Here is a 25,287-nt window from a genome sequence, read left to right on the forward strand (position 1 = left end):
TTTGGACAACCTTTCCCCAAAGTTCCTTAGCAAAGACCAAGGTTGAACAGGACTAAAAAGTTCACCTGCAAAGGTTAAAGTGCATTTTAGGTTGATCCTGAAATACGAAATGACAAATATCCACCTTAAGAAACATCTCCAGGTTTTGTTCTTAACACGTCTCCAACCTCCCGCAAGTTCCTCAGCACAAACCAGTTGAGCTGTCATTCAATGAACGCCCCCCCCCTACCCCGCCCGACTGCATGATCCCCTCCGTCGCTCTCTCACCTTCTCTCTTCGTCTTATTCCACTGACCATGCATGTTCCAAAAACAGATCCCATTTTCATCTGCGGTGACACCCCCCCTCCGACCCACCGCTGCCGCTTCACCTCCTTTCCCAAAATCCAAGCCTCCTTGTTCCTGTCTCACCTCCTCATCGCTCCACCTCACGCCACACCCCCACCCGTCGCCAGCCCTCCCAGTCGCCATGTGCGCCCCCTATGTTGGTATGCGAAGGCGTGCGCCGGCAGGGGGTGTCCACCAATCCGGGGACCCCTTAGGTGGTATAAAACCCTGAGCAAGTATGCATTTATTCGCTCTTTCTGTCAGACCAGCACTCTTAAATCGGAGGGTGCCACTTAAGAGCGAGGGTGGTGGCTCAAGGGTGTACACACTTGTAGACGAGTAGAACCAACAAGAGAGCGCGGACCGGAACCGTTGTACGGCCCGTCCCTTTATCTATCCCAACAGGATGGAGAACGCACACACCAAGACCCCGGCAGAATGCCTGGCTTACTTTGGCGTGAACGAGACCTCGGGTCTGACCCCCGACCAGTTCAAGAAGAATCTGGACAAGTACGGCCACAACGGTAAGATTGCATAGACTTTGCAAGAGTTTTTTTTTTTTGGGGGGGGGGGTTCTCGGCTTGCACGGCGAAGGCTTTTTTAGCGAGGCCTTGCGACAGCTGCTTGACACGCAGCGAGACATTGAGAAGCAGAGATCTTTGAGGGCTTTGAGAGGCTATTTAAAGATAGCCAAAGAAGATGGCTGGAGAGCGAGAGAGACAGGTGACAGGCTCAAGAAGCTTCCTGGCTGATATATGGGCCGGGGAGCTCGGATAATTTTAGGCAGGTTTCAAAGGGGGCTTAAATGATATGAAACACGATTGACCATTAATGACTTAATTACTGTGCACTGCTTGCATTATTCCTTGGCGGAAACAAACCTTTGTACGCATGAAGCTGATTCACTGACATTTGTTCTCTCCTCTTCTCCTGCAGAGCTGCCCGCTGAGGAGGGTAAGTGTTTAAAGCCCACCGTCAAAACACCACACTCATCTTCACTTGAAGATTGTCAGTGATTAAGGGCTGCCAAGGTTGAATCGAAGCGACTGGACCTGAAGCCTGATTTGAAGTGTGGAGTCTTCCCAATGATCCGGTTTTAAATTTGAAGTGTGAAATCTCTGGGTATTCAAATCTAGAACCTCTTCAAATCTAGATCTGAAGAAGTCTTCTGTTGTCTTCAGTTTTTGATTTGAGGTGTACCTCAGTTTTAAAACCGAAAAGTGAAGAAGTCTCTTGGGTCAATAGGCTTCCTTAGTTCTAGAACCAAAGACTCTCCACACTTAAGATTTTGAAGTGAAGAAGGTTTTGGGGATTTTGGATTACAGGTGAAACAAATTTACAAGAGTCCAGTTGCCTTGATTCATGCTTTGCAGATTTGTCTTTATCTCCATCTGGCAGTTCTGTTTTGCTCGTCACGTGGAAATTCAGGGTGCCTCTGTCCTTTCTTTGCACATCACAGGCAAGAGCATCTGGGAGCTGATCGTCGAGCAGTTTGAGGACTTGCTGGTCAGAATCCTGCTCCTGGCCGCCTGCATCTCTTTTGTAAGTAAACACCGGGCGCTCTGCCCAACCATGTCTGTCATTTTGAATGCAGACTAAATTTCCTGTGGTGTGAGGGACAGCGAGTCCTGTCAGGACTCCTTGGACCGCCCATCCCAAGTCCCCCCAAATCCTGCCCTCTTCGGTTCGGTTCCAAGAACCCTCGGTGTATTTCGGAAGACGACAACTTGAGACAAATTGCGTGTTGTAGGAGGAGGTGTATTAATTCCGGTGCCAGCTTTCACCGCCAGCTGTCATGATGGCCTTAGAAGGCGAATATTGAGGGGCGAGAGGGAGGGTTGGGGGGTCATGAAAGTGAAGGGGGGGGCGCGAGTGAGAGGACGAGGGTAGTTGGTGGGGGGGTGGTGTGTGTGCGGAGGGGGGGGGGTTATTTTAAGGGCAGGCCGAAGCTGAGGAGAGAAACTGAATCCTTCGGGAAAGGTCAGGACTCAAGGAAGGAACGATGGGCTCACAGTTGCAAGGACGTCCAGATCCAATTAATAACGATGATGTCACCTAATTACCTCTCGACCTGCCGTGTCATGATCATTTCTTAAGTGCGGTCATTTCCTCTCTGTAAATTTGAATTCCTAACCATAAACCATCAATTTGATTTTTCTTACCATCAAACACTGAAATGTTTTACCAAACAGTTTCTAAGTCACTGATTTTTATTATATACTTTATTCAACATCATAAAGTCGCCCAAGTTTTCTGAAATCTCAAGTGCATTATAAATGAAACATATTATTTTTACACAACATTTTGAATGTACAGCTAGCTCTACTTTGAATAAAATAGCTTTTTATCGCCCTTAATAAAGACCCACTTTTGACCCCTGACCCTCAGTTTGAAAACTGTTGCTCAACTATGATTGACTCTCTTTTCGTCCTTCAAGGTTCTGGCTTGGTTCGAGGAAGGCGAGGAGACTGTCACCGCCTTCGTGGAGCCCTTTGTCATCCTCCTCATCCTCATCGCGAACGCCGTGGTTGGAGTGTGGCAGGTCAGTGCGGCGGAGTTGGGGGTGCTTGGCACATCGGGCAATAACACGCCTATCGAGTTACGGTGATGTCAGAAGGCGCACGGGGTCCAGTTACCTCTGCTTCATACCCGATCGCTTTTACAGCGGTGAGGCTCAAAATAGCTTTTGGCTGATTTAGGCGCTGGTGTTGCACCATTTAGTACAACGTAGATAAACAATGTCACATGTCACTTCATATGCCGCAAACAAAATAAGACCCCGGCAGTTTTAATCTTGAAAAATGTCTACTTGATTACAGATGCACTCAAGTAGCACCGTACGATGTTAATAAATATTGTAACTTCTTGAACCTACTGCATACTTCATGAGGTACACCCGCATGCTTTAATTAATTATTAGTATGATGAAACGTATGACCTAGCTTAAAATATTGTTAAATTAGTAGTCTACAAAATGGTTGTTGTCCTAGGCTCTTCAAATTTGTAATTTAAAAAATACGGGCTGCGTAGCAAATGCGTTAAGCCCGCCGTGCGTGTGACAGATGTTGTCCCAGCAGGTATTGGCCGATTCCGATTGTCGAGCTATTCAAACACCTCCGCAGGCACGCCGTTAAGTGTTTGGCAGCGCCGTCAGGCATTTGTCAGTGGAGGAACGTTACCACGCCCATGCCAAGGCTTTTTTCTGAATGAGAGCATTTATCATTCTTCATTGTCAGCCGCGGAACAATATAAGCACGAGCAGCTTTGTTTATATCCCACTGCCTTGTGTGCGCACCACAGGAGCGTAATGCCGAGGATGCCATCGAGGCTCTCAAGGAGTACGAGCCCGAGATGGGCAAAGTCTACCGTTCTGACAGAAAGAGCGTACAGAGGATCAAGGCCAGAGAAATCGTCCCTGGAGACATTGTGGAGGTGTCTGGTAAGACATTCTTTTGGGGAATTTTTCTTTCCGGGAATATTAGAACCCATTCCCAGTCCAATCAAAGCATTTTGCATTGAGTTAATTATGAATTTCATATCAAACTGTGCAAGTGCGCCGAATCAAAAGACGCATGATTGACTGCACGGTGAAAGCAGACGGCCAAGCGTCATGTCTTTTTAAGGCAATGCCAAGCAAGGGACGGACGGCGGAGCTGCCGCTGGCCTGTGAAAACATGCTGAGTGGAGCAAAACAAAATCACAAAGTATAAATATCCTGGCTAGCGCCTGCCGCACCTCTTCTCCCCTCCCTTGTCCATGTACACCTGTTACCCCTCTGGCTGACAAGACCCTCCGCCCCCCCCCAACTGCGCTTCATTCTCTCCAGGCATCGGTTTACCCTCCGCACCCTTATGAAATCCATGGATCAAGTATAGAAGTGCTGCAAGGGTCTTCCTCACAGTCACTTGAATATTATGGGGTGTGAAAATAATTAATGTTCCAGCCGAAGGTCATCATATTTATGCAGTCAGTGTGCCGAGGCACGTTAGGTACACTTGCACAATCCAATAAGAAACATATTGGCCAGGGTAAAACCATATGCTTAAATTTATTTCATTTCATCAGAAAATCACACATGAATCAAAAAACAAGCAAATATGATCTTAGCGGCGGTTGGTTGAAGTAGATGGTAACCATTGATTGTTTGTGATTACCAGTTGGTGACAAAGTCCCCGCTGACATCAGGCTTGTTTCCATCAAGTCCACCACCCTGCGTGTTGACCAGTCCATCCTCACTGGTAAGCTGAACTGGAATTTGAAATCCGCATCCAACTGCAATTTGACAAGTGTTTCTTTAAGCAAAAATGAATTTGTAAATTTCATGACAGTTCTTTGTTTCCCCCGTCAGGTGAGTCCGTCAGTGTGATCAAGCACACCGAGTCTGTTCCTGACCCCAGAGCCGTCAACCAGGACAAGAAGAACATGCTTTTCTCTGTAAGCTTCCCCGTACCGCCATCATTTTTTCCGCCCCTTGCATAATCTTCAGCTTCACCTCTTCCACTGTAGGGCACCAACATCGCAGCCGGCAAGGCCGTCGGTGTGGCCATTGCCACCGGAGTCTCCACCGAGATCGGCAAGATCCGTGACCAGATGGCCGCCACCGAGCAGGAGAAGACCCCTCTGCAGGCTAAGCTGGATGAGTTCGGCGAGCAGCTGTCCAAGGTCATCTCCCTGATCTGCGTCGCTGTCTGGGCCATCAATATCGGCCACTTCAACGACCCCGTCCACGGAGGCTCGTGGATCCGCGGTGCCGTCTATTACTTCAAGATCGCCGTCGCCTTGGCTGTGGCCGCCATCCCAGAGGGTGAGACGAACAAGGCTGTCGTCCGGTTTGCGAGTTTCACTTACTGGTCGACCAAAAAAAAAAACCAACAACTTCTTTGTGTCTCAGGTCTTCCCGCTGTCATCACCACCTGCCTGGCTCTCGGAACCCGCCGTATGGCCAAGAAGAACGCCATCGTCAGAAGCCTGCCCTCTGTGGAGACCCTCGGCTGCACCTCTGTCATCTGCTCCGACAAGACCGGCACCCTCACCACCAACCAGATGTGTGTCACCAAGGTGAGTTCCCTAGAAAAATCATCGAGGCTCCAGCAAGTTGTTGAGCGCACTACGTGACGCCTGACGACTTCCCGCGTCGTAGATGTTTGTCGTCAAGAACGTCGAGGGCAGCCACGTTGACCTCGATGCCTTCGATATCTCTGGATCCAAGTACACCCCTGAGGGCGAGGTGTAAGTTTTCAATTCGTATCTTACGTTGTACAATAGTTACTGGCAGGCACTTTAAAAACATTTCTGATTCTCTGTGCAGTTCCCAGGGTGGTGCAAGGACCAACTGCAGCGCCTACGACGGTCTTGTGGAGCTCGCCACCATCTGCGCCCTTTGCAACGACTCCTCTCTGGACTACAATGAGGTAACGCCTGCGTTTTCATAACACTGACCTCCAAAGATTTTGCTCTGTGACATGGACACATCGATGCCTTTTGTCTTCTCAGTCCAAAAAGATCTATGAGAAGGTTGGTGAGGCCACTGAGACCGCTCTCTGTTGCCTGGTTGAGAAGATGAACGTGTTCAACTCCAACGTGAAGAACCTGTCCAAAATTGAGAGGGCCAACGCTTGCTGCTCTGTAAGATTCCCCCTCCCTTCTCCTCGAATTGCATTAAATTTCACACAATTCTAATGTTTCTTGGTCTACAGGTCATCAAGCAGCTCATGAAGAAGAACTTTACTCTGGAGTTCTCCCGTGACAGGAAGTCCATGTCCGTGTACTGCACTCCCACCAAGGGTGACGGCGGTGCCAAGATGTTTGTGAAGGTTGGCGCCTTTCTCTTGAGCCAAATGTTTCGACTTTCCTAGCACCGGTGTCAAAAAGACTTTCCTCCACAGGGCGCCCCTGAAGGTGTGATCGAGAGGTGCATGTATGTGCGCGTTGGCACCACCCGCGTCCCCCTGACCAACGCCATCAGGGAGAAGATCATGACCGTGATCAGGGACTGGGGTACCGGCCGTGACACCCTTCGTTGCCTGGCCCTGGCCACCTGCGACAACCCTCTGAAGCCCGAGGAGATGAACTTGGAGGATTCCACCAAGTTTGCCGATTACGAGGTCAGAGCTCGATGACCTTGCTTGGCGAATTAACAGTATCCGAGAGTTAACGAAATCTGAACACCTTCCCTTTGGGTCCCTTTCTTCACAGACTGACCTGACCTTTGTTGGCTGCGTGGGAATGCTGGATCCCCCTCGTAAGGAGGTGTCCATCTCCATCGAGCTCTGCAGAGCTGCCGGAATCCGTGTCATTATGATCACCGGTTCGTATCTAGTCTGTCAATCTAACATCGGTGACGGTCACTAACTTAATTCTTGTCTCTTCAGGTGACAACAAGGGAACCGCCATCGCCATCTGCCGTCGTATCGGCATCTTCACCGAAGACGAGGATGTGGAAGGCAAGGCCTACACCGGACGCGAGTTTGACGACCTGCCCACCCACGAGCAGGCCGAGGCCGTCCGTAGAGCTTGCTGCTTTGCCCGCGTGGAGCCGTCCCACAAGTCCAAGATTGTTGAGTACCTGCAGGGTTATGATGACATCACTGCCATGGTAAGACAAGATTACGATGAACCTCAGCGAGACGACAAACACTGACTTGGGGTCTCGCCGTAGACCGGAGATGGAGTGAACGATGCCCCCGCCTTGAAGAAGGCCGAGATTGGCATCGCCATGGGCTCTGGCACTGCCGTTGCCAAGTCTGCCTCTGAGATGGTCCTGGCTGACGACAACTTCTCTTCCATTGTGTCTGCTGTTGAGGAGGGCAGAGCTATCTACAACAACATGAAGCAGTTCATTCGCTACCTGATCTCCTCCAACGTGGGTGAGGTCGTCTGGTAAGGCAGCTAAGCGCTCGGTTTTCCCTTCCGATCTCCAGCTCTGCCTTTGCTTGATGGATCCATGTTTGTGTGGCCCACAGTATCTTCTTGACTGCCGCTCTGGGTCTGCCGGAGGCTCTGATCCCCGTGCAGCTTCTGTGGGTCAACCTGGTGACTGACGGTCTGCCCGCCACTGCTCTGGGCTTCAACCCCCCTGATCTGGACATCATGGGCAAGCCCCCACGTTCCCCCAAGGAGCCCCTGATCTCCGGCTGGCTGTTCTTCAGATACATGGCCATCGGTGGTGCGTGGCTCATCATTGTCTTTTGTCGAAACGTTTTGTTTGTCTGTACCCACACTTCGGGCCCTTCCTGCAGGATACGTCGGCGCCGCTACCGTTGGCGGCGCTGCCTGGTGGTTCCTGTATGACGCCACCGGTCCCGGAGTGACCTACCACCAGCTGGTAGGTGTTTTTCCTCTTGATGACGTTACAAGCTTCCGTGTTCAGATGTTGCATTGAATCCCAAATTCTCCTCTCCACAGTCCCACTTCATGCAGTGCCACGATGAGAACGAGGACTTCACCGGCGTGGAGTGTGAAATCTTTGAGGCCTCTCCTCCCATGACCATGGCTCTGTCCGTCCTGGTCACAATTGAGATGTGCAATGCTCTCAACAGGTACTTCTACAAAAAGATGAGGAGCGTGAGCAGTGATGTAGACTCATTCTTTTTTTTTTTTTTTTTTCCTAGCTTGTCTGAGAACCAGTCCCTGATCCGCATGCCCCCATGGAGCAACTTCTGGCTTCTCGCCGCCATGACTCTCTCCATGTCCCTGCACTTCATGATCATCTATGTTGACCCTCTGCCCGTAAGTTTATTGATGCAGAACATCTTGTTGTACTGCATTTAACACCTGATTCTAGTTTTCCAGACAAAATAAGAATGCCGATCCCGGAAGTAAAACCAAGCATCCCTTTTCCCCCTTTATCTGGAAATAATGAATTCAATATTTTAATTTTTTTCAAATGGGAATGTATTCTTACAAGTCAAAGTTGCGGCAACTCAAATACTTCGGTTTTCTGTGAGGCGTGGTCACCATTGTTGCTTTTCATGCGGCGCCGCTCACTCTTGAACCCTTCACAACCCCCTCAGATGATCTTCAAGTTGACCCATCTGAATGTAGACCAGTGGCTTATGGTCCTCAAACTTTCCTTCCCCGTCATCTTGATTGACGAGGTGTTGAAGTTTGTCGCCCGTAACTACGTTGAGTGTAAGTATCTCTGCATTTGTCTTTCTTTTTTTTATTAATACAACATCTACTCCATTTTCTTTTTAACATCATTAACAAAATGTAAACCCATACCTATCATACCATCCACCCGCCATTCATTCTCACATTAACGCCTTCTGTTGATTTCCAGGCTAATTCAGTCCACCCCCAACGTTAGCCTGTAACTAAAGTAAGATCCTGTAAATATGCCAAAAACTGCCCGTATTTGTCTTTTTAATGCATGAGTGTTTTTTTTTTAATGCATGTCAATGTCCCTTGTCCTCATACACATCCATCTGGTATGTGTGTACTTTTCTATGTATTTCTGAGCCATGTTTGTGCGCATTCCTGATGTCACATGACATCAGTGGTTCCCGTGGCGACTTGAGCTCCAGTCAGTCATTTGTTTTAGAGCTTGTTCATGTCCGCATTAGGAGCACAGTAGTATCGCTGGATCTGTAGTGTCTTATTCAAGACTGTAGACAATTAGTATTAGAAAAAAAGCTTCACGTGTGTCATTTATGGACATATTTCTAGTCCTACGTCGCTTGCTTTTCTTAGAGTTGATGTGGGGGGGAAATTCACATTGACCCCAAATCGTCCTCTATAGTTTCATGTTGTAGCTCATCTCCTTTCCTTTTTTTTTGACTGATTTCTTTTCTCTTGGCAGGTACAGAAGCTAAATAGAGATGTAGAGGGAGATCTTACAAGGGTTGGATAGAAATAGTTGGAGACTAGAGAGAGAGAGAGAGAGAGAAAGAAATGAGCATCACAACCGCAAGGCCCAACTGAACCAACCAACAGAGGAGAGAAGATAAAATACAGGGAAACGTGTAAAAAAATCAACAAAATGTGTTAAAAATGTGTATAAAAATAGCCTCTATATAAGGAAGGAGATTGAAATTTTAAAAAAAGGGAGATGTCCCTGCAAATTCAGTATCAAAGTATTTAAGATTTTATTCTTAGGCAATGATGTATTAAAAGTGACTTTTTTGTTAAACTTGGATATTCTCAGCTGTTGTGTTTTTGTGTCCTCTGTCCATTTTCCTATGAAAGATTTTTCAGCTCATGACTTTTATTCTTTTAGTCTTTACTGGCTCGTGCAGGAGCCGCGCTTCAGGTGAGCTCTGCACAGTGTGCCCGTAGGGTTGCATGAATGAATGAAGGGCAGGAAAGCCAACATCCATCCGGCGGCCAGGGCTTCTACTCACTCCATAGGCAAGCTGCAGTCAATGGTCTCGTGACACATGTTGGGCATGTCCACGCTGTCTCAACACTTTTGGTCTTATATATTGTTTACCTGATGAGATGAAATAAAATGATGATGACAAACGTGCATATTTTATTCTTTTTTTATTATTACTAACGCATTTAAATAAGCTGTGTTTTGAACCATGTTCTCTTCTTCTAGGCTCCTCCTCCTCCTCCCTTAATCCTAACTCAAAATGCCACGCTTTGAACCTAACCCTGCAACGGCTGCCTGACCTACGAACCCGACTGGTAAACACTAACTCAACATCAGCAATACCTTTAACTAACCAAGCTCATAACAGAAACTTAACTGCCAAAGTCAACATTTGACTTCTATTTGCATCTTACTTATCCAGTTAAATGAATGCTGGGCGTGAATATGTTTAAGTCAACTCCATGCATGATGTTTAACAAGCTTAAGTCAGTATTGTGACAAGCAAAGTCATTCTCAAAATAAATCCTGTAATATTATTTCTGATTATAGTACAATGGTTCCTTATGTCCAGCTAACCATTGAAACGTTCAGATCTGCGTTCTGAACGGAATGTTGACATGCTTCATTTTTTTCTCGTAGTCTTCGTCAAACTTTGCTGACTGCTCGGGAGTGAAATGATTTTTCCAATCGCCGACTTCTCCTGTTAATCATAAAAAAGTTAGTTATTGCTATTATAAAAATCGCTTCGACTGACCTTTTCTGATGAAAGTACTGATGGACTGATCAAAAATATGATTGGGAATGAAGCTGTAGTTGACCATCGGGTTCTCCTTCATATTCTTGAAGGTCGTCAGCTCCGCAATGCGGCTGATAATGTCATCAGGGAGGGACAAGTTGAGGTAGTTCATGATTCGTTTAATTTCGCGTGTAGGATTCTGGATGGTAGGCACACAAAAATAGGATGTATAATTATTGTTTATGCCAAGACAAAAATATTAGGGGTGGTATTAAATCACCACCTCTTTCATGTCTTCATAGAAGAGGTAGAGGATGTTCCGCTCTTCTCGTACTTCCCAGTAACCTTTCACATGATCGTACCAGGAACCCCATACCACTGCAGTGACAATAGTCAAGTCAGTGAAAGGCTCAAAAAGTCCGCATGATAATTTCCACTTACGCTCTCCACTCATGAACTTGTGGATGAAGTTCTCCCAGGAGTCAGCCTCAGGGCCCATCTTATTCATGCCACGAAAGTGGTAGAAACTCACCAGAGTGTCCTTAGCATTGCGTGCAACGTAGATCGTCTTGAAAATAGTTCACCTTATTACAAACCAGGGCCGGTTCCAAATTGTCCACCCTGAAAGTGTCATCTTACTTTACACTTGTTTTCCCAAAACCCGACCGGACACAGCTGAAGTGGCAGATGTGTCTTGATGACTCTTGGGGGAGTCATCTCCTTCAGGAGGTCAAGACCTGATGATCACAGCAAAAATATCTGAAGTATCAATGTATACTTTTTTTATGAGATCCAATTGCGGTCTACTCACTTGATTGTTTCAATAGAAAACTGGGAGACTCGAGGAAAGCCTGTCGCTTGACGATTGGAGCTCGTCTTGCGCTTTCAGCATCACCATTATGTAGCAGCAGGTCAACTATCTCCTGGGTCCATGTCGTCCCTTATTACCCAAATGTATAAAAACTTAAATCTCCAAAACACCACATCCATCCATCTAGTTGCAGGGTGGCCTGAAAAAAAAAAGATTGTTCAATGACAAACCTGATTTAGGGAAGGAGACGATGAGGAGGTCTGACGGATCAGGACAGAAACCAGACACGGCGTCCAACTTTTCGACAATGAATTCTGGAAAAGGAATCCCTTTTACTTTGACAATGCAAGGTCGACGGATGCTAGTCTGGACGTCTGACATAACTGATGGCAACTTGTTTTGTGGACGACCCCAAAAAATAGTCGACGTAGCCCTTCCGCGATGGTAGTTCTATTTGAATTTACATCCCCCTGTGCATAAATATATATTCTAGGTCATGTAAACGTGTCATGAATATTTGCTGTGCATCTCCTTCAAATTCAGATCAGTTTCAAAGCCAACAAGCCCCCAGTCCTCTTCGTCACGTTTACACACTCAAAATGTAATCATTAGAAGTCAAAAGATGCTTTTTTTTTTTTTTTGTCTGTTTGCTCCCAAGCAATATCCCAAGCTTCATCTCTGCCATAAATTCTAAAATTGTAAAAGTGTAAAATGATTTTTCCAATCACTAACTAGTCCTGTTTTGGAAACCGAAGAAAGAGACACGCCAGTTTGGTACGTTATGCTAGAAAAATATAAAGATATTTTGATATAGTTGCTATATGGGGCTTTAATGACCTTTTCTCATTAATTTTAAGATTGTCCTGATTAGTCCCTTCATTTAATCAAGACCTGAGGATCAAATACAACTTACTGTAAGTATGTCACCTTGACTTACAACTTAAATTTGTTCAGTGACCAAGCTTGTAACTCAAATGTGTTTTTAATCAATGAAGTGACATTCCAAATTCCCCACTCCCCAAAAAAACATTTCTGAAGAAAAAAAAAATAGTCCGATATAGTATAAAATCATTCTAAAAGCAAATGTTCATTATAAAGTCCATTCATCTCAGCCTCCTCAAGAATAATCAGGCAAAATTTTTTGGAGTGTATTTTATTTGAATACAGACAATAATGTTACAACTGTGTTCTGAACGGTATGTTGATGTTCTTCATTTTCTTTTCGTAGTCCTCGTCGAACTTTGCTGACTGCTCCGGTGTAAAATGAGTTTTCCAATCACCGACTTGTCCTGTTTTGCAAAGCAAAGAAAGAGACACGGCAGAACGGTAAGTTATGCTGAAAATGATGTCGGAAATTGCTGAAGCACTGAAATTGCAGAAAGACAGGAAAAATAAAAAATATTTAGGAAAATATTTGTCACCATTATAAAAATATACAGTAATTATATGACCTTTTCTCATGAATTTGGTGATGGACTGATCATAAGTATTTTTGGAAACGAAGCTGTAGTTTGCCATCGGATTAATCTTCATGTTCTGGAAGGTGGTCAGCTCCACGATGCGGTTGATGACCTCATCAGAGAGGGACAGATCCAGGTACCTCATGATCCGCTCCACTTCACGCCGAGGGTTCTGAAATTAGAGCCAGTTTTACTTAGCCCAATTTGTGATGTGAAATCAAATAGTTCAAACCACCACCTCCTTTAGGTCTTCATAGAAGATGTAGAGGATGTTTTTCTTCTCTCGCTCCCGCCAGTAACCTTTCACGTGATCGTGCCAGGTGCCCCATCCCACTGCAGTGACAATAGTCAAGTGAAACTCTCAAAAAGTCCGCATGATATTTTCACTTACACTCTCCACTCATGAACTTGTGGACGAAGCTCTGCCAGGGGCCAGCCTCAGGACCGGTCTTATTCATGTCGTGAAAGTAGAAGTAGCTCACCACGGTGTCCTTTGCGTTGCGTGCAACGTAGATCATCTTAAAAACAAGTTATTCAATGAGAGGCGACGCTTCGGCGTTGTCGTCGCTGTCGCTTTGACATACTTTGCACTTCTTTTCCCAAAATCCGACCGGAACTAGTTGAATCGGCAAATGGGTCTTAATGATCCTCGGGGGAACCATTTCCTTCAGTTGATCCAGACCTGGTGGTTGACAGCAAATCCTGATGTACTTACAACTTGAATTTGTTCAATGATCAAGCTCATAAATTAAATCACTCCTTTTTGAAAATAACGTTCTTATTACCATTGCAACTTCCCCAAAATTTGCTTAATACCGTTCATGTTGTTCAGGAAATTTTTAGGTATGCTTTGAGTGATGAAGAATGCATTTTGCTTCTAGGTGGAGTGGAAACAGTCAGTTGCAATCAGTTTTGAAGAAATTTCCCGACGCTTTTTTGGAAGACATCTACCATCAAAATGGAGTCCACGCACCTGATTTAGGCCGTAGTCGATCGGAAGCCTCGAGGAAAGCAGCTCGAACCGTTATCGGGGCTCGTCTGCAGGTCTCGGCATCTCCGTTATGAAGAAGCAGATCAACTATCTCCACCGTCCAGGTCGAGCCTGTTTACCCAAAGGTACCCAAAAAAAAGATGTATCTTAAGTGAGAGATTAAGCTAAAAAGAAACTGCACATAAAAAATGGAACGCTCTCAAACCTGATTTAGGGTAAGCACCGATGAGGATGTCCGAAGAATGCGGACAAAAAGCGGACACGGCGTCAATGTTTTTGGCGATGTGATCTAAGAGATTAATCCCTTTTACTGTGACAAAGTCGGGACGTGCGTCCTGGTTGACTGACATGATTGAGATCAAAACGTTTGGTGGAACAACTTACAATATTTGGCGTATAATAGTTCTCCTGCCTTTTTATCTTAGAAGTCCTCTGAATATTTGCTTAGAGGCTTGTGCTCATTTTGTTTGAAATTTAACAAACCCCATATGTAAACAGGGCCACTCCCAATGTAAAATAGGGAGAAATTATAAAATGCCAATCTTAATAACTGCCTTGCAGTTGCGAAAGATAGATTTGGTTAATAAATGCAAAGAAAATGAAGCTTTTATTTTATTGCACGTTTCTAAGCAGCAGGATATGTAGACCATAGAACATTTAATCATTACTCTGTTTGGAACGGTACGTTGACATGCTTCATTTTTTTTTCTTGTAGTCCTCGTCAAATTTGCTGAGTGAGTAAAATGTTTCCAATCACCAACTTGTCCCGTTGAAGATAAAAATAAAAGCTAATGACTGAAATTGCCCCTAACAAAAAAATATGACCAAACAACAGGAGTTAATTTTTTTATTCATGTAAGCATCAAGATATGCAAAACTTATTGTCTATTGTTCAGAATTGACATTCAACAGTGTCATGTCATCATTTTCATGAATCGTGACTATTCTGTAGTGATCCAAACAAAGGCAACAAGGTGCTGGAGTGGATGTGCATAATGGCTGGAAGGATAGATTCAAAGAAGGCTTAGGGCGCATCATACAAATAGTTCAAATTTAAAATTTGTTTGAATTTCACTCATTTAGTTTAATGAACTCTGGGCGGGGAAAGTGTTTGTTTAGTCAACCGTGCCTTTCTTACGGGAAATAACGTACAACCAATGTTGGGACAAGCAAATTGCATTCTAACTTTTTTTTTTTTAATCATTCTTAAAGGACTATTGCAATTAGCAACGATTGAGAAATAACAATTCGAAACTTGTTATAACTCTGTTTTGAATGGGATGTTGACTTGCTTCATTTTCTTCTCGTAGTCTTCATCAAACTCTGCTGACTGCTCAGATGTGAAATGATTTTTCCAATCACCAACTTCTCCTGTTGAGGACAAACAAAAAGATGTTTCTGGTGAGTAGAATATATTTCTTCAAATATTTATAGCAGGCGAAAAGTTCCCCACCATTGTTTGACTTTATTTTGACTGGAAAATAAACCAGTGGGAAACGCAGTAACTCATAAGACCGCTAGAGGTCACTGCTCTCCTATCAAGAATACTCATATTGAATAACCTTTTCTCATGAAGTTAGAAATGGACGAGTCAAAAACAGTCTTAGGAATGCAGGTGTAGTTTGCCATCGGGTTCTCCTTCATGTTTTTAAAACTCGTGAGCTCCACAATGCGGCTGATGACATCATCAGGCAGGGTCAAGTCCAGGTACTTCATGATGCGTTCCACTTCACGTCTGGGATTCTGCATGTCAAAAGGTCATGGGACAATGTGTGCATAAGCTTTTGGAGCTCATGAAAAACAAAATCATGATTAAATCATACCTCTTTCATGTCTTCATAAAAGAGGTAAAGGATGTTCTTCTTTTCTCGAGCCTCCCAGTAGCCTTTCACATGATCGTACCAGGAGCCCCATGACACTGCCGTGCATATACGTGTATGATTTGACACGAAGTCGAAAATGATTCTTTCAATTGAGTCAGATACTGAGCCACTTACACTCGCCACGCATGAATTTGTGAATGTAGCCCTCCCAAGGCCCGGGTTCAGGTTGAGTCTTATTCATGTGATCAAAGTAGTAGTAGCTCACCATGTTGTCCTTTGCATTGCGTGCTATGTAGATAGTCTGCAGTGCACATGACACAAAAAGGAGAGTGAAAACCACAATGTGAGAAGTGACAGTTTTAGTCACATTATATAATCCCACTTATGTCAACTTACTTTGCACTTTTTTTCCCAAAACCCAGTCGGAACCAGCTGAATTGGCAGATGCGTCTTAATGATTCTTGGGGGAGCCATTTTATTTAGCAGGTCCAGACCTGAGAATTTACATTGAAAAGAAAGAAACTATTGATCTGACCTTGGCATTAAGCATCAAAATTATATGCAATCAACATTTCCTCCATAATGCCACATGTACAATTTATCCTTCTGAGTTACTAGGGAAATACCGCCCTCTTGTGGCGTATATGTTGCAGTGCAACCCCAAACACTTGTAGGGTCTATTTCAGTTCAAATCAGCGGTAGTCAGTTCCCAACCAGAAGTACCCTGGTGTCTAATTTTTATGAACAATACGAGCAAAATACCTCAGATCCATTACCCAATCATGGAAAAGCACAATGGAAAGGCAGAATTTTCTTTTTCTTTTCTACCTTTTGACTTTGCCCGCATATTGAATTTAGAACGCAACCGCATATAGAAACAGTACACACCTGAGGGGATGGGTGGTGGGCTCCAGATCTCCAGGAAAGGACTGCGAACCGGCGTGGGGGCTCGTCTACAGGCCTCCGCATCACCGTTGTGAAGAAGCAGATCGACTATCTCCTGGGTCCAAGTTGTCCCTTTACCCCCAAAAGTAGAAGAACACAATGAGCGACATCATTCCTTAATGTGAAGGTGCTGAGAAGCAGCGCATTCTGTCAGACCCGCTTTAGGATAGGTGGCGATGAGGAGGTCTGAGGCGTCAGGACAGAAAGCTGAGATTGCATCAAAGTTGTCGGCGATGTGGCTCATTAAAGGAATTCCTTTGACAGGGATGAGCGGGAAGCGACCCATGGCGCTGCCGGCCTCCTCGATGGCATCGGCATAGGACAACTCTTTGTCCTCTGACATGGCTGAAGTCCAAACGTTTTCTGATGGACAGTCAAGATTGCAGAACGTTGGTTATGTCTGACGTCCTTTCTTCGCTGCTGTCAAATATTTATCAGGGTCTTTTCCTGGAACTCCTTTCCTCGAATGACTACCCCTTTCGTCCGGTCCACTAACATCTGGACTTTGCCTCTGCGAGTTCCCAGGGGCTTGCTCTACAGCGTCTCTGACATGTGAGCACAAAAACTCTCAGTGGGCTGTCCCAACCTTATTTTCCTGGAGACAGAGTGAAGCCTTTGGCTGTACCGTTAAGTCCCCTCCTCCTGATACTTTATCAACTATTTCCTGTGTTACTTGAGGGCATTGTTATCCCACAGGTTTCATTGGATTTATCAGCCATGCATTTTAATCATTGAGAGAAACTATGCTTTCCTCCGACACTTTTGACTGCTAGTTTGGACCCATAGTCAAGTCAGATGTTTTACTCCGTGATTCGCCGTCTTTGTGCGTTTAAGCTCGACCACATGATTAAACCAGGATTGCGCAGTATGGTATTGCATCAGGACAGTTTGCAGAATACACTAGAAGCCATGTGGTGAGCAGTCAGCCTGCAGCAACAGCTTGGAATTGACATCCTTTCAAAGGCTGAAACATAAACAAAGCCCTGGGTTAAAAAAACATTTGCAATGAGACAATCGACATGCCTGTGTTATGAGAAATCTAATCTAAACTTCCGATCAGGCTGGGAAAAGACAGTGCTTTATTTTGTCACATAAGATTCTGGCGGTGGATAAACAATCACAGACCTTAAAAACAATGGCCTAAGAATAGCAAACAAATGTTTTGACTTTACAAATAATCACAAATATATTTACGTTTAACAATTCTTCCTTAATATGCCAATTTATTAAAGAAGATATTGTACATTACTGATAATAAATATATTTTAGCACCTCTGCTTTTACCGGTATTTTACATAACACAAAAAATGTTTCCTTTCTTTTATAAGCTTTACGGTAGTGCCTCCAACCGGAAGTGGCTGCTTCAACTTCCTTGGTAACAAGAAGCCTTCGCAACCCTTCCTGTGTAGCAAGTTTAGCTAGCTCCCTCGAAACACGTATCCGATATTTTACATTTGACTTGGTTTAGTGTGACATTGCGTTAAAAAGATGTCTAAATGTACAACCAACTAGACACCATGCGCGCCGTGGTCATTACGTGACGACATGAACAAGCACCAGTGGCTTCGTCTTCGTTTAGCCTTGGTCGTGTTATCGGTTGTGTGCTTGACCCAAACGCGAGCACAGAAGGATGCAACGCCGACGCAACCCGCGAGTGTAACGCCCCCTTCAGCCAAAAGTACTGGGACTCCCTTTGCAGACAGCCAAACATCCACCGCTGCAACTGTATCACCAAGTGCAGTTGCAACAAATGGGGAATCTCTCAGCTCGGAGACCCCTTCTCCGGGGGTCACCGACGGGGTGACCCCCACCACGGAGTCCATGAATGATACAGTTGGAAGCACTGGGACACCTTTTGAAGACACCCCAAGTCCCACAGCTACTATTGCCCCATTTGTGGGAGACCCTGAGGGTAATTAAAACCTATTTTTTTCATATTTGAAAAAAATTGTCATTACATGCCACAAATACAAGACAGCAAACAGCAGCTACTTGATACATTTGAATTGAGAAGTCTACATACAGATGGAATATCTACTTTAGACTAACACAAACATTGTGTGTTATTTATCCAGCGTGTGCCTGCGATTTAACTCCTGATGTCTGCGACATTGGCTGCTGTTGTGACATTGCTGACTGTGACGTTGCTGACCTGAGTACTGTGTTCACGGGATGTCCTCAGAAAGACACCAAGTAAGAACTTGTCATCAGTGCAAGCAAAAGTGTCTATTTTTTGGTGTTGTTTGTATGCTAACACTTTGTTGTGTACTTTTCAGGTCAGGACACTGTATTGAGAAATGGCTGATGTTCCGCGCCAATGTGGACACTTCCTTGGTTACTGTGACTGAATCATTATTTTGTGTTCAATCTGAAGGTAAATGGTTGCAAATGTATTTATTTATTATTATATTTTTAGTTGACTTGTACGTTTTTTGTGTTATTATGACAGTAACTTAAAAATGACTTGCACAAATTATGACTTTTATTTTTACATTAAACTGTTGTACATGGGCGCCCTCTTGTGGTACATGAAAGAATCACTGCCTGAGTGCAGTTCAATTGTATCTAACGTTTTGAGTTTAATGTGCAAACCTCCGAGTCAGTTTTATTACAAGGAGATGCCCAACACTGTTCTAATGTTGCATTTTTTTTTTTTTTTAATTTTGTTTCTCCCAACAGTTGATCACATCAAGGTCTCCGCTGCTCCACTAAAGCTTCCAGTATTAGGGAACTCTTATCACTTCTCACCACCACAACCAATCAGCGTCGGCCATGGACGACATTTTTATCGGGTAACGGAAACATATTTGTATGCAGCTATTCAAACCCAGGTGCATTACTGAAGCCTTCTTCCCCTCGTTTGTGGTGATTATATCAATTTTCTAGGCCGACGACGTCATCCAGACATACTTCGGCAATTCATCCGTCCGAGGTCTCCTTCGTCAGCCGTCTCCAGGACCTGTTGGTGCATTCTGTCTTAACCGCAATCCCGCACGTAAGCATAAAAGAATTGAATGCAATAAAAATTTCACTCGACCTATAGTGGGATTGTTTTTTTTTTTTTTTTTTTTTTTTTTTACATATATTAACAACTGTAAACTTTTAAGTGTTTTGTTTGTCTTGCAGGCTTCTTGAGGTCCGAGTCTCTGTCCTGTACTCGCATGGTAACCCCTCAGTCGTGCAGCAACGATCCAAATCTCAGCGCGCTCTCCTACTTCTCAGACCTGAGCCTGATTAAAGTAAGCAAGTCTGCTGAAGTTGAAAAAAAAACACGTTCTCTTAAATCAACGCAAATTTTGTCGTTGCAGATTCCCAAACCTGCAGAAGAACAAGTGTCTGACCTTTTGGTGAGAACACATTTGCCTGACCAAGAAGGTCTTAATTAATCAAGATTCTTTTCTTTTTTTCTCCTCTCCAGGTCCCAGTCACCCCACTTTCTGACTGGCCTGCACCAAGTGAGAAAAATAACCTTTGTACAAATGTAGCAAAAGAGGTGAGAAGCTTTATTTGTGTTTTTCAAGCGTAGAATAAAATAAAGCCATATTTACGACCTTGTCAAAACCCCCATCGGCGCGGACGCAGGTGGAGTTTGTCATCGTGTTCACAAACCGAGGAGAGCTGGAGAGTGCCACAGTGAATGTGCTTTTAGCTGATGTGAAAACGGACCAGTTGTTTCAGCAAGTGCATTCGGTCCAATTCAAGGTATTTGCAGCCACGGTCATTATATAAAATGCACATTGTAATGTGTTCCTCTTTTTTTTTTTTTTTTTGTTAAATAGCTGAAGACAGCTCGCCCGTCTCCAACGCCCCAGATTCCCTCAGCTGGACTGCGGGTGGGAGCCAGTGTCCGTGGTCGCTTTAACGGCGTAGTGAAACCCGTATCCTCATGAACTCCTCCGTCAGACCCCGGTTTACATTTTCTAGTTTTGCTGGTCATGCAGAAAGGTTCCTTGACAGCGTGCCAGGTGAGTGTAATGGGGACGGGGCAAGACGGGGAGTGCTCCTCTGATCCCGCCGCACGAATCGGCGTCCTCTTCACGCACAACACAATTGCAGGCTGCTCATTTAGGTAAGACCAAAAAGTCCTTTCCGCTTTGTGTGCAAAATGAAAATACATAAATGTGACATTTTGGAAATAGCTTGACAAGTTCTTCACTGTGTTTTTGCATTCCAAGTTCTTCTTCCGGAAACTGCACAGAACTGCGTTCCAACATCAACAGCATCTTGCTAGGAGACGCCATTCCTGACACCATTGCCATGAGCTCAGGCTCCCAACCAGACTGGACCCGAGTCCTCAAACAGGAGTGCCCCATCAGCTCGGAGGTAGGAAATCACGCGTTGCCAAGGTCATTGGAACCCTCACTTGTGACCTGCCTCATCTTTCCTGACTCTAATGATGAGGATTTAACGGCTTCGGCTTCCCCCTCAGGAAACATGTGACTCTGGCTGCACCCTCCCTCACTCGCTCTCTGTGCAAGTACTGTGGGCACGTATGGGCCTCCTAGATCTCCCTCAGAGCTTCATCCTGGGTGTTAAATACCTCTTTCGATGTCGAAAGTTGCAGGTGGGGCAAAACCTGGCCGATAACTCGCAAAATAATTCTTCCACTGTGAAAATCACCCACCGGCTCTCTCGTGTCTTTCAGTGTCCTCTGTCGTCGCCCGTCAGACTAACCACCGAAGTGGCCTTTGCCGACATGACGGTTTTCCCCTAACCGCTGCTGGAGTTCGGGTCGCCTTAACTGGCGGCACCGCAGATCAGGACAGACTCATTTCTGTTGCAGTTAAGGTCACATAGAGTTTAACACTGCTCACAGCTAACAGGATTAGAATTCTTCACCAGGCAGCTGGACAAGAGAAATTCTACACAAACATTGGCTGAGTGCTTTATTGAAACATTAGTGATGGCATCAATGTGTTTTTGTACATTCTTAGTAAAAGTGTATTTTTGTTGTACGCAGCTCCACTTCTAGCTTCTCCTTTTACTCAGGTTAGTTCCCCTGCGCTCTTTTCTCCTTCTTCCCCGGGGGGCGGATGTAGTTGAGAAGGTGGACAATTGCAGCCGGCGTTATTCCTTGCAAACGTGTAGCGGCGCCCAGCTGAGGGACACAATTTGTTTCACCTCAAAATAAAAATGGATATATCGAAATCTACTTTCAATCTTAACACATTTTTGCCACTTTCACTTTCTTAGGAACCGGTTAGAAGTTTGCTGACGCTATCTAGCGGTGGAAAGCATGTAACACAACAACACAAGTCTGCACATTCATTTTGGACTCACCGTGCTCGGGCGAACTCTGTCCAAAATCTCCCGGACCTCCTGTGACAGAGAGGCAGGCAGAGACAAATAGTCCAAGTCATGTGGGAGAGACATGCTCTCCTCTTTTTGAATCCTTTCAATCTCCTTCTGCTGAAGAGCACAGTGAGGCCTGTACACAGCTACACACAGAAGAACAACATCAAGACTTGAACGGAAAACCACATCCGAACTAGTTCCACACCACCTTCTATCTTCAGCCTTTGTGAGAATTCTGTGTAGGGAGAAAGGCGTTCTGGGAGAATGGATGCCAACATTTCAAAGGTGGCGTCGTTGTACTGCAGAATCTGCAAGCCGCTGAAAAAGAAAGCAGATACCTGATGAATTCAAAGTCAAATGGAGAAAGGTCCTCTTATCTCTCGATGAACCAGCCAGTTTGTAACTTACGTCGGACTGTCTGATTTGTTCTCGCTGATGTGTACGCGAGGCAGCTTCAGTCTCCAGCTTGCGGCGGGCAAAGAAATGTCCTGAAGAACTGCGAGTGCATCTTGGAGACTGTCTCGCACTCTCACAGTCTTCTGGTAGCGCAGGGAGGACACGCAACCCACCTCCTCGAAGCCTGCCAGGACATGTTTCACGATTCAAAATGAAATCTGATTGCCACATTTTAATCAATTTCCCCCTCTTTCACTTCTAGAAAAGTAAATAACACGCTGCTCCAATTCCATCTCATCTCCAGCAAGGCCCTGAAACTCCTGCTTACCTTTCAGGCTAAGTCGCAAGTCAGCATTGTCTGGCCTGAGGGACGTTCGAAACTCCGCCCGGCTGGTGAACATGCGGTAAGGTTCCGTTACGCCCCGCGTCACGAGGTCATCGATCAGAACGCCGATGTAGCTCTCTGTCCGAGATAGCGCCATCGTGGGCATGGAGAGCGCGGCGCGGGCTGCGTTGACCCCCGCCCACAAGCCCTGGAGAGTCATGACATCCAACTTCAATGCGGGTAATTCATTTGATATACGATCTTGAGTCAAGGTAGCATTTTCTTTTCTTTTTTTTTTTTAAATCTATAATAACCTGTGCGGCAGCCTCCTCGTAGCCCGTGGTCCCGTTAATCTGCCCGGCTAAGAAAAGACCTTGGGTGCTTTTCACCTGCAGTGCAGGGCTCAACTGAGTGGGGCACACAAAGTCGTACTGCACGCCATAACCTAAACACATCATGAAAAATAGACTGTTTAAAAAAAACAAAAAAAACATGGGCCGATTCGGGTCACGTGTACCAGCCGTGTGGATTTCGGCCCTGTGCAAGGCCGGGATCTCTCTGATGAGGCGCAGCTGCATGTCAGCGGGCATTGTCATAGAGAGCCCCTGTGGGTACACCAGGTCAGAGGTCAGCCCCTCAGGTTCCAGCCACACCTGATGCTGCCTGCCCGGGAAGCGAAGTACTCGGGACTCAATCGACGGGCAGTACCTGAATAGAAACGGATTCTCAAATGTCTCCATTGTAGGTAGCTGTTAATCGAAAGTGGGTGTGTCTCTACCTGGGGCCCTTTGTGTCCTGCTGTATGTGGCAGTTGAGATGAAGACTCTCATTCACCACTTGGTCCACACCAGGAGTGGTATAGGTCAAGTAGCACGGCAGCTGCTCCTCGGGCTGTCGAAAGGTTCGTTGAAATTCAACCGCAATATCCTCGACTTCACATGTGCTTGAAAATACCTTGCAGTGAGTGTGGCTGTTGAGGAAGCTGAAGGGACTTGGCTGACTATCAGGCTGGTGTAGCGTGGCCTGCTCAAAGTCCACGGAAGCCTTTACAATTCTGGGTGGGGTACCCGTCCGGAGACGGCCCATCTTCAGCCCCAGGCGCTCCCGCAGAGTGTGGGACATTCCGGCGCTGGACGGTGTGTCTCCGATTCGCCCCCCCGGGGACGTGTTCTGACCCATGAAGAGGGAGCCGGATAAGAAAGTCCCGGTCGTAAGAACCACAGAGTGGGCTGAGATCAGGAGGCTTGCACCAGCTGCAAGCAGAAAGTGAGTTTTTATTTTTATTTAATAACAACAATTCTAATAGATAGCATTCAAGTGTAATGTATTTAAAAGTACAACTAAACTAAATGTTCACTGCAATGGGCTGTGATTACTTTGTCCGCCACTAGAGAGAGCCTGAGTTCCATCAATTTTTTTCCCCCACTAAAATGAATAGAAATGTTTTTTTTTTTATGTGTTTGCTGCCTACCTAAACGTATCCCAGTGACTCTGTGGCATCCAGGCTCTTCTGGGTTAGATTCTGTGACAAGAAGCTCCTCCACTGATCCCTCCAGCACAGTCAGTCTGGGAGTGGACAGAAGCTCAGACTGCAGGGAGAAGACAATTCATAAAAATAATTATAAAGTGCTTTGACAAAATGTCTAGACACCCATTTAATCTACAATTGCGTATGAATGTAATCCAGCAAAAACTAAAAATTAAAGGTGCTGTCTTGTCTCATCAACCTTCTTTTTCCTCCCACCTGAATGAATTGGCGGTAGCGTTGGCGGTCCAGCTGAGCCCGCGGCCCCCACACAGCGGGGCCCTTCCTGCGATTCAAGATGGAGAAATGTATGCCGGCCCAGTCTCCGGCTCGACCACACACGCCGTCCAGAGCATCTACTTCCTTCACCAGGTGACCCTTCCCCACCCCGCCCAGAGAAGGGTTGCACGACAGGGCACCTATGTGATGGGAGAAGGACATTCATTCCAAAACGTCGCTGCCAAACACTTTTTGGTCAAATCTCCATCTCTTACCGATGGTGTGAACTTTCTGCGTGACTAACAGCGTCTGTGCTCCAACCCGAGATGCCGCCGCTGCCGCCTCGGTACCTGCGTGACCCCCGCCCACCACGATGACGTCATACTGCTGTCTGGCAAGGTGACTGGCACGTCTGGAGAGCTGGGAGAGCAAGAACTCCAAGGTGGGAAGCTTCCTTGTCAACATGGATGATGGTAAGCTGTATGAGTTGGGGAAAGAACCACACAGACAGTGAAGCAGACGTGCTTACCACTATGATCAAATCATTGTTCTCCCCTATACAAAGTGTTAAATATGATTTCCACAATCCCGTGTAACTACAGCTGGATTTCAAAAGTACTGAATGTTCTTTTCAATATGAATGACAGTTTTTTTAAATATATATTTACGTCGTAGTAAAACGACACGTTAGGCATATAAAGGACTAACACTTGACTGAATGCTCACAAAAATTAAGGAAACATTATATACATGTGTTTACTTGCATAGAAATACGTAATGCCTTTCACCTTGGCGAATGCATTGTGCGATTGCGGTTATCACAGCCCCTAAAATATACCAACTTGAATTACTTACAATTTCTTCGCAAAATTGAGCGGATGGTTCTGCTTTCAGTTGATTTTATAACTTATAAAGCAAGACGACATTTCGGACATAAGGAGGCGGCCATGCTGTGTGTGGCTTACTGTCGTAATATATGCACTAAAGACGCGCACACAAATTTTCCAGCGCTTTGTTTATATTTACATTGAGTAAATGTGGCAATAGCTAAATCCTCTATTTGCCACTTTTGAATTAGAACAGACAATTTTGAATTAAAAGTAGGTTTATATAACGTTCA

The 25,287-nt window shown here is 45.4% G+C and overlaps 6 protein-coding genes across 7 annotated transcripts; 2 read left to right on the forward strand and 4 right to left on the reverse strand.

The window, feature by feature from the left end:
• The first annotated feature begins 554 nt into the window (after positions 1-554).
• atp2a1l (ATPase sarcoplasmic/endoplasmic reticulum Ca2+ transporting 1, like) lies at positions 555-9,791 on the forward strand. Its single transcript, XM_049759564.1, has 23 exons — positions 555-849; positions 1,262-1,279; positions 1,785-1,867; positions 2,763-2,867; positions 3,626-3,764; positions 4,483-4,563; positions 4,674-4,759; positions 4,832-5,129; positions 5,217-5,383; positions 5,466-5,554; positions 5,634-5,736; positions 5,819-5,950; positions 6,022-6,138; positions 6,211-6,429; positions 6,521-6,632; positions 6,697-6,920; positions 6,984-7,204; positions 7,288-7,490; positions 7,564-7,649; positions 7,730-7,863; positions 7,936-8,053; positions 8,338-8,455; positions 9,126-9,791. The coding sequence occupies exons 1-23, from the start codon at positions 732-734 to the stop codon at positions 9,140-9,142; spliced, it is 2,988 nt and encodes a 995-aa protein (XP_049615521.1). The 5' UTR covers positions 555-731; the 3' UTR covers positions 9,143-9,791.
• Positions 9,792-9,800: 9 nt separating this feature from the next.
• LOC125991557 (sulfotransferase 1A1-like) lies at positions 9,801-11,623 on the reverse strand. Its single transcript, XM_049759571.1, has 7 exons — positions 11,419-11,623; positions 11,189-11,317; positions 11,017-11,114; positions 10,819-10,945; positions 10,661-10,755; positions 10,396-10,576; positions 9,801-10,341 (listed from the first exon to the last, which is right to left on the reverse strand). The coding sequence occupies exons 1-7, from the start codon at positions 11,567-11,569 to the stop codon at positions 10,229-10,231; spliced, it is 894 nt and encodes a 297-aa protein (XP_049615528.1). The 5' UTR covers positions 11,570-11,623; the 3' UTR covers positions 9,801-10,228.
• A 689-nt stretch (positions 11,624-12,312) lies between these two features.
• On the reverse strand, positions 12,313-14,067 carry LOC125991558 (sulfotransferase 1 family member D1-like). The gene is made up of 7 exons (XM_049759572.2): positions 13,845-14,067; positions 13,622-13,750; positions 13,233-13,330; positions 13,040-13,166; positions 12,887-12,981; positions 12,640-12,820; positions 12,313-12,477 (listed from the first exon to the last, which is right to left on the reverse strand). Exons 1-7 carry the CDS (start codon positions 13,987-13,989, stop codon positions 12,365-12,367), a joined length of 888 nt encoding a protein of 295 aa, XP_049615529.1. The 5' UTR covers positions 13,990-14,067; the 3' UTR covers positions 12,313-12,364.
• Positions 14,068-14,472: 405 nt separating this feature from the next.
• Positions 14,473-17,685, reverse strand: LOC125991559 (sulfotransferase 1C1). Its single transcript, XM_049759573.2, has 7 exons — positions 16,564-17,685; positions 16,351-16,479; positions 15,859-15,956; positions 15,637-15,763; positions 15,463-15,557; positions 15,093-15,382; positions 14,473-15,010 (listed from the first exon to the last, which is right to left on the reverse strand). The coding sequence occupies exons 1-6, from the start codon at positions 16,748-16,750 to the stop codon at positions 15,188-15,190; spliced, it is 831 nt and encodes a 276-aa protein (XP_049615530.1). The 5' UTR covers positions 16,751-17,685; the 3' UTR covers positions 14,473-15,010; positions 15,093-15,187.
• Positions 15,007-21,559, forward strand: LOC125991561 (tectonic-3; the record flags this gene model as incomplete). The annotated part of the gene is made up of 14 exons (XM_049759575.1): positions 15,007-15,040; positions 18,483-18,600; positions 18,684-18,781; positions 19,087-19,199; positions 19,294-19,402; positions 19,534-19,646; positions 19,716-19,754; positions 19,826-19,900; positions 19,990-20,109; positions 20,187-20,285; positions 20,373-20,476; positions 20,583-20,730; positions 20,837-20,971; positions 21,053-21,559. Coding segments are annotated over 14 exons (1,374 nt in total), but the record flags the coding sequence as incomplete, so codon positions are not given.
• mto1 (mitochondrial tRNA translation optimization 1) lies at positions 21,281-25,163 on the reverse strand. 2 transcript variants are annotated; one of them, XM_049759566.1, is made up of 13 exons: positions 25,023-25,163; positions 24,443-24,645; positions 24,168-24,367; positions 23,895-24,012; positions 23,378-23,676; positions 23,202-23,314; positions 22,941-23,131; positions 22,738-22,868; positions 22,427-22,631; positions 22,111-22,282; positions 21,911-22,020; positions 21,688-21,845; positions 21,281-21,505 (listed from the first exon to the last, which is right to left on the reverse strand). In XM_049759566.1, the coding sequence occupies exons 2-13, from the start codon at positions 24,630-24,632 to the stop codon at positions 21,398-21,400; spliced, it is 1,995 nt and encodes a 664-aa protein (XP_049615523.1). In that variant the 5' UTR covers positions 24,633-24,645; positions 25,023-25,163; the 3' UTR covers positions 21,281-21,397. The 2 variants fall into 2 exon arrangements, with proteins under 2 accessions (XP_049615523.1, XP_049615522.1); XM_049759565.1 differs by having other exon boundaries at positions 22,738-23,131.
• Positions 25,164-25,287: the final 124 nt, after the last annotated feature.

This window comes from Syngnathus scovelli, chromosome 21 (assembly GCF_024217435.2).
Source record: "Syngnathus scovelli strain Florida chromosome 21, RoL_Ssco_1.2, whole genome shotgun sequence".
Classification (NCBI taxonomy): domain Eukaryota; kingdom Metazoa; phylum Chordata; class Actinopteri; order Syngnathiformes; family Syngnathidae; genus Syngnathus; species Syngnathus scovelli.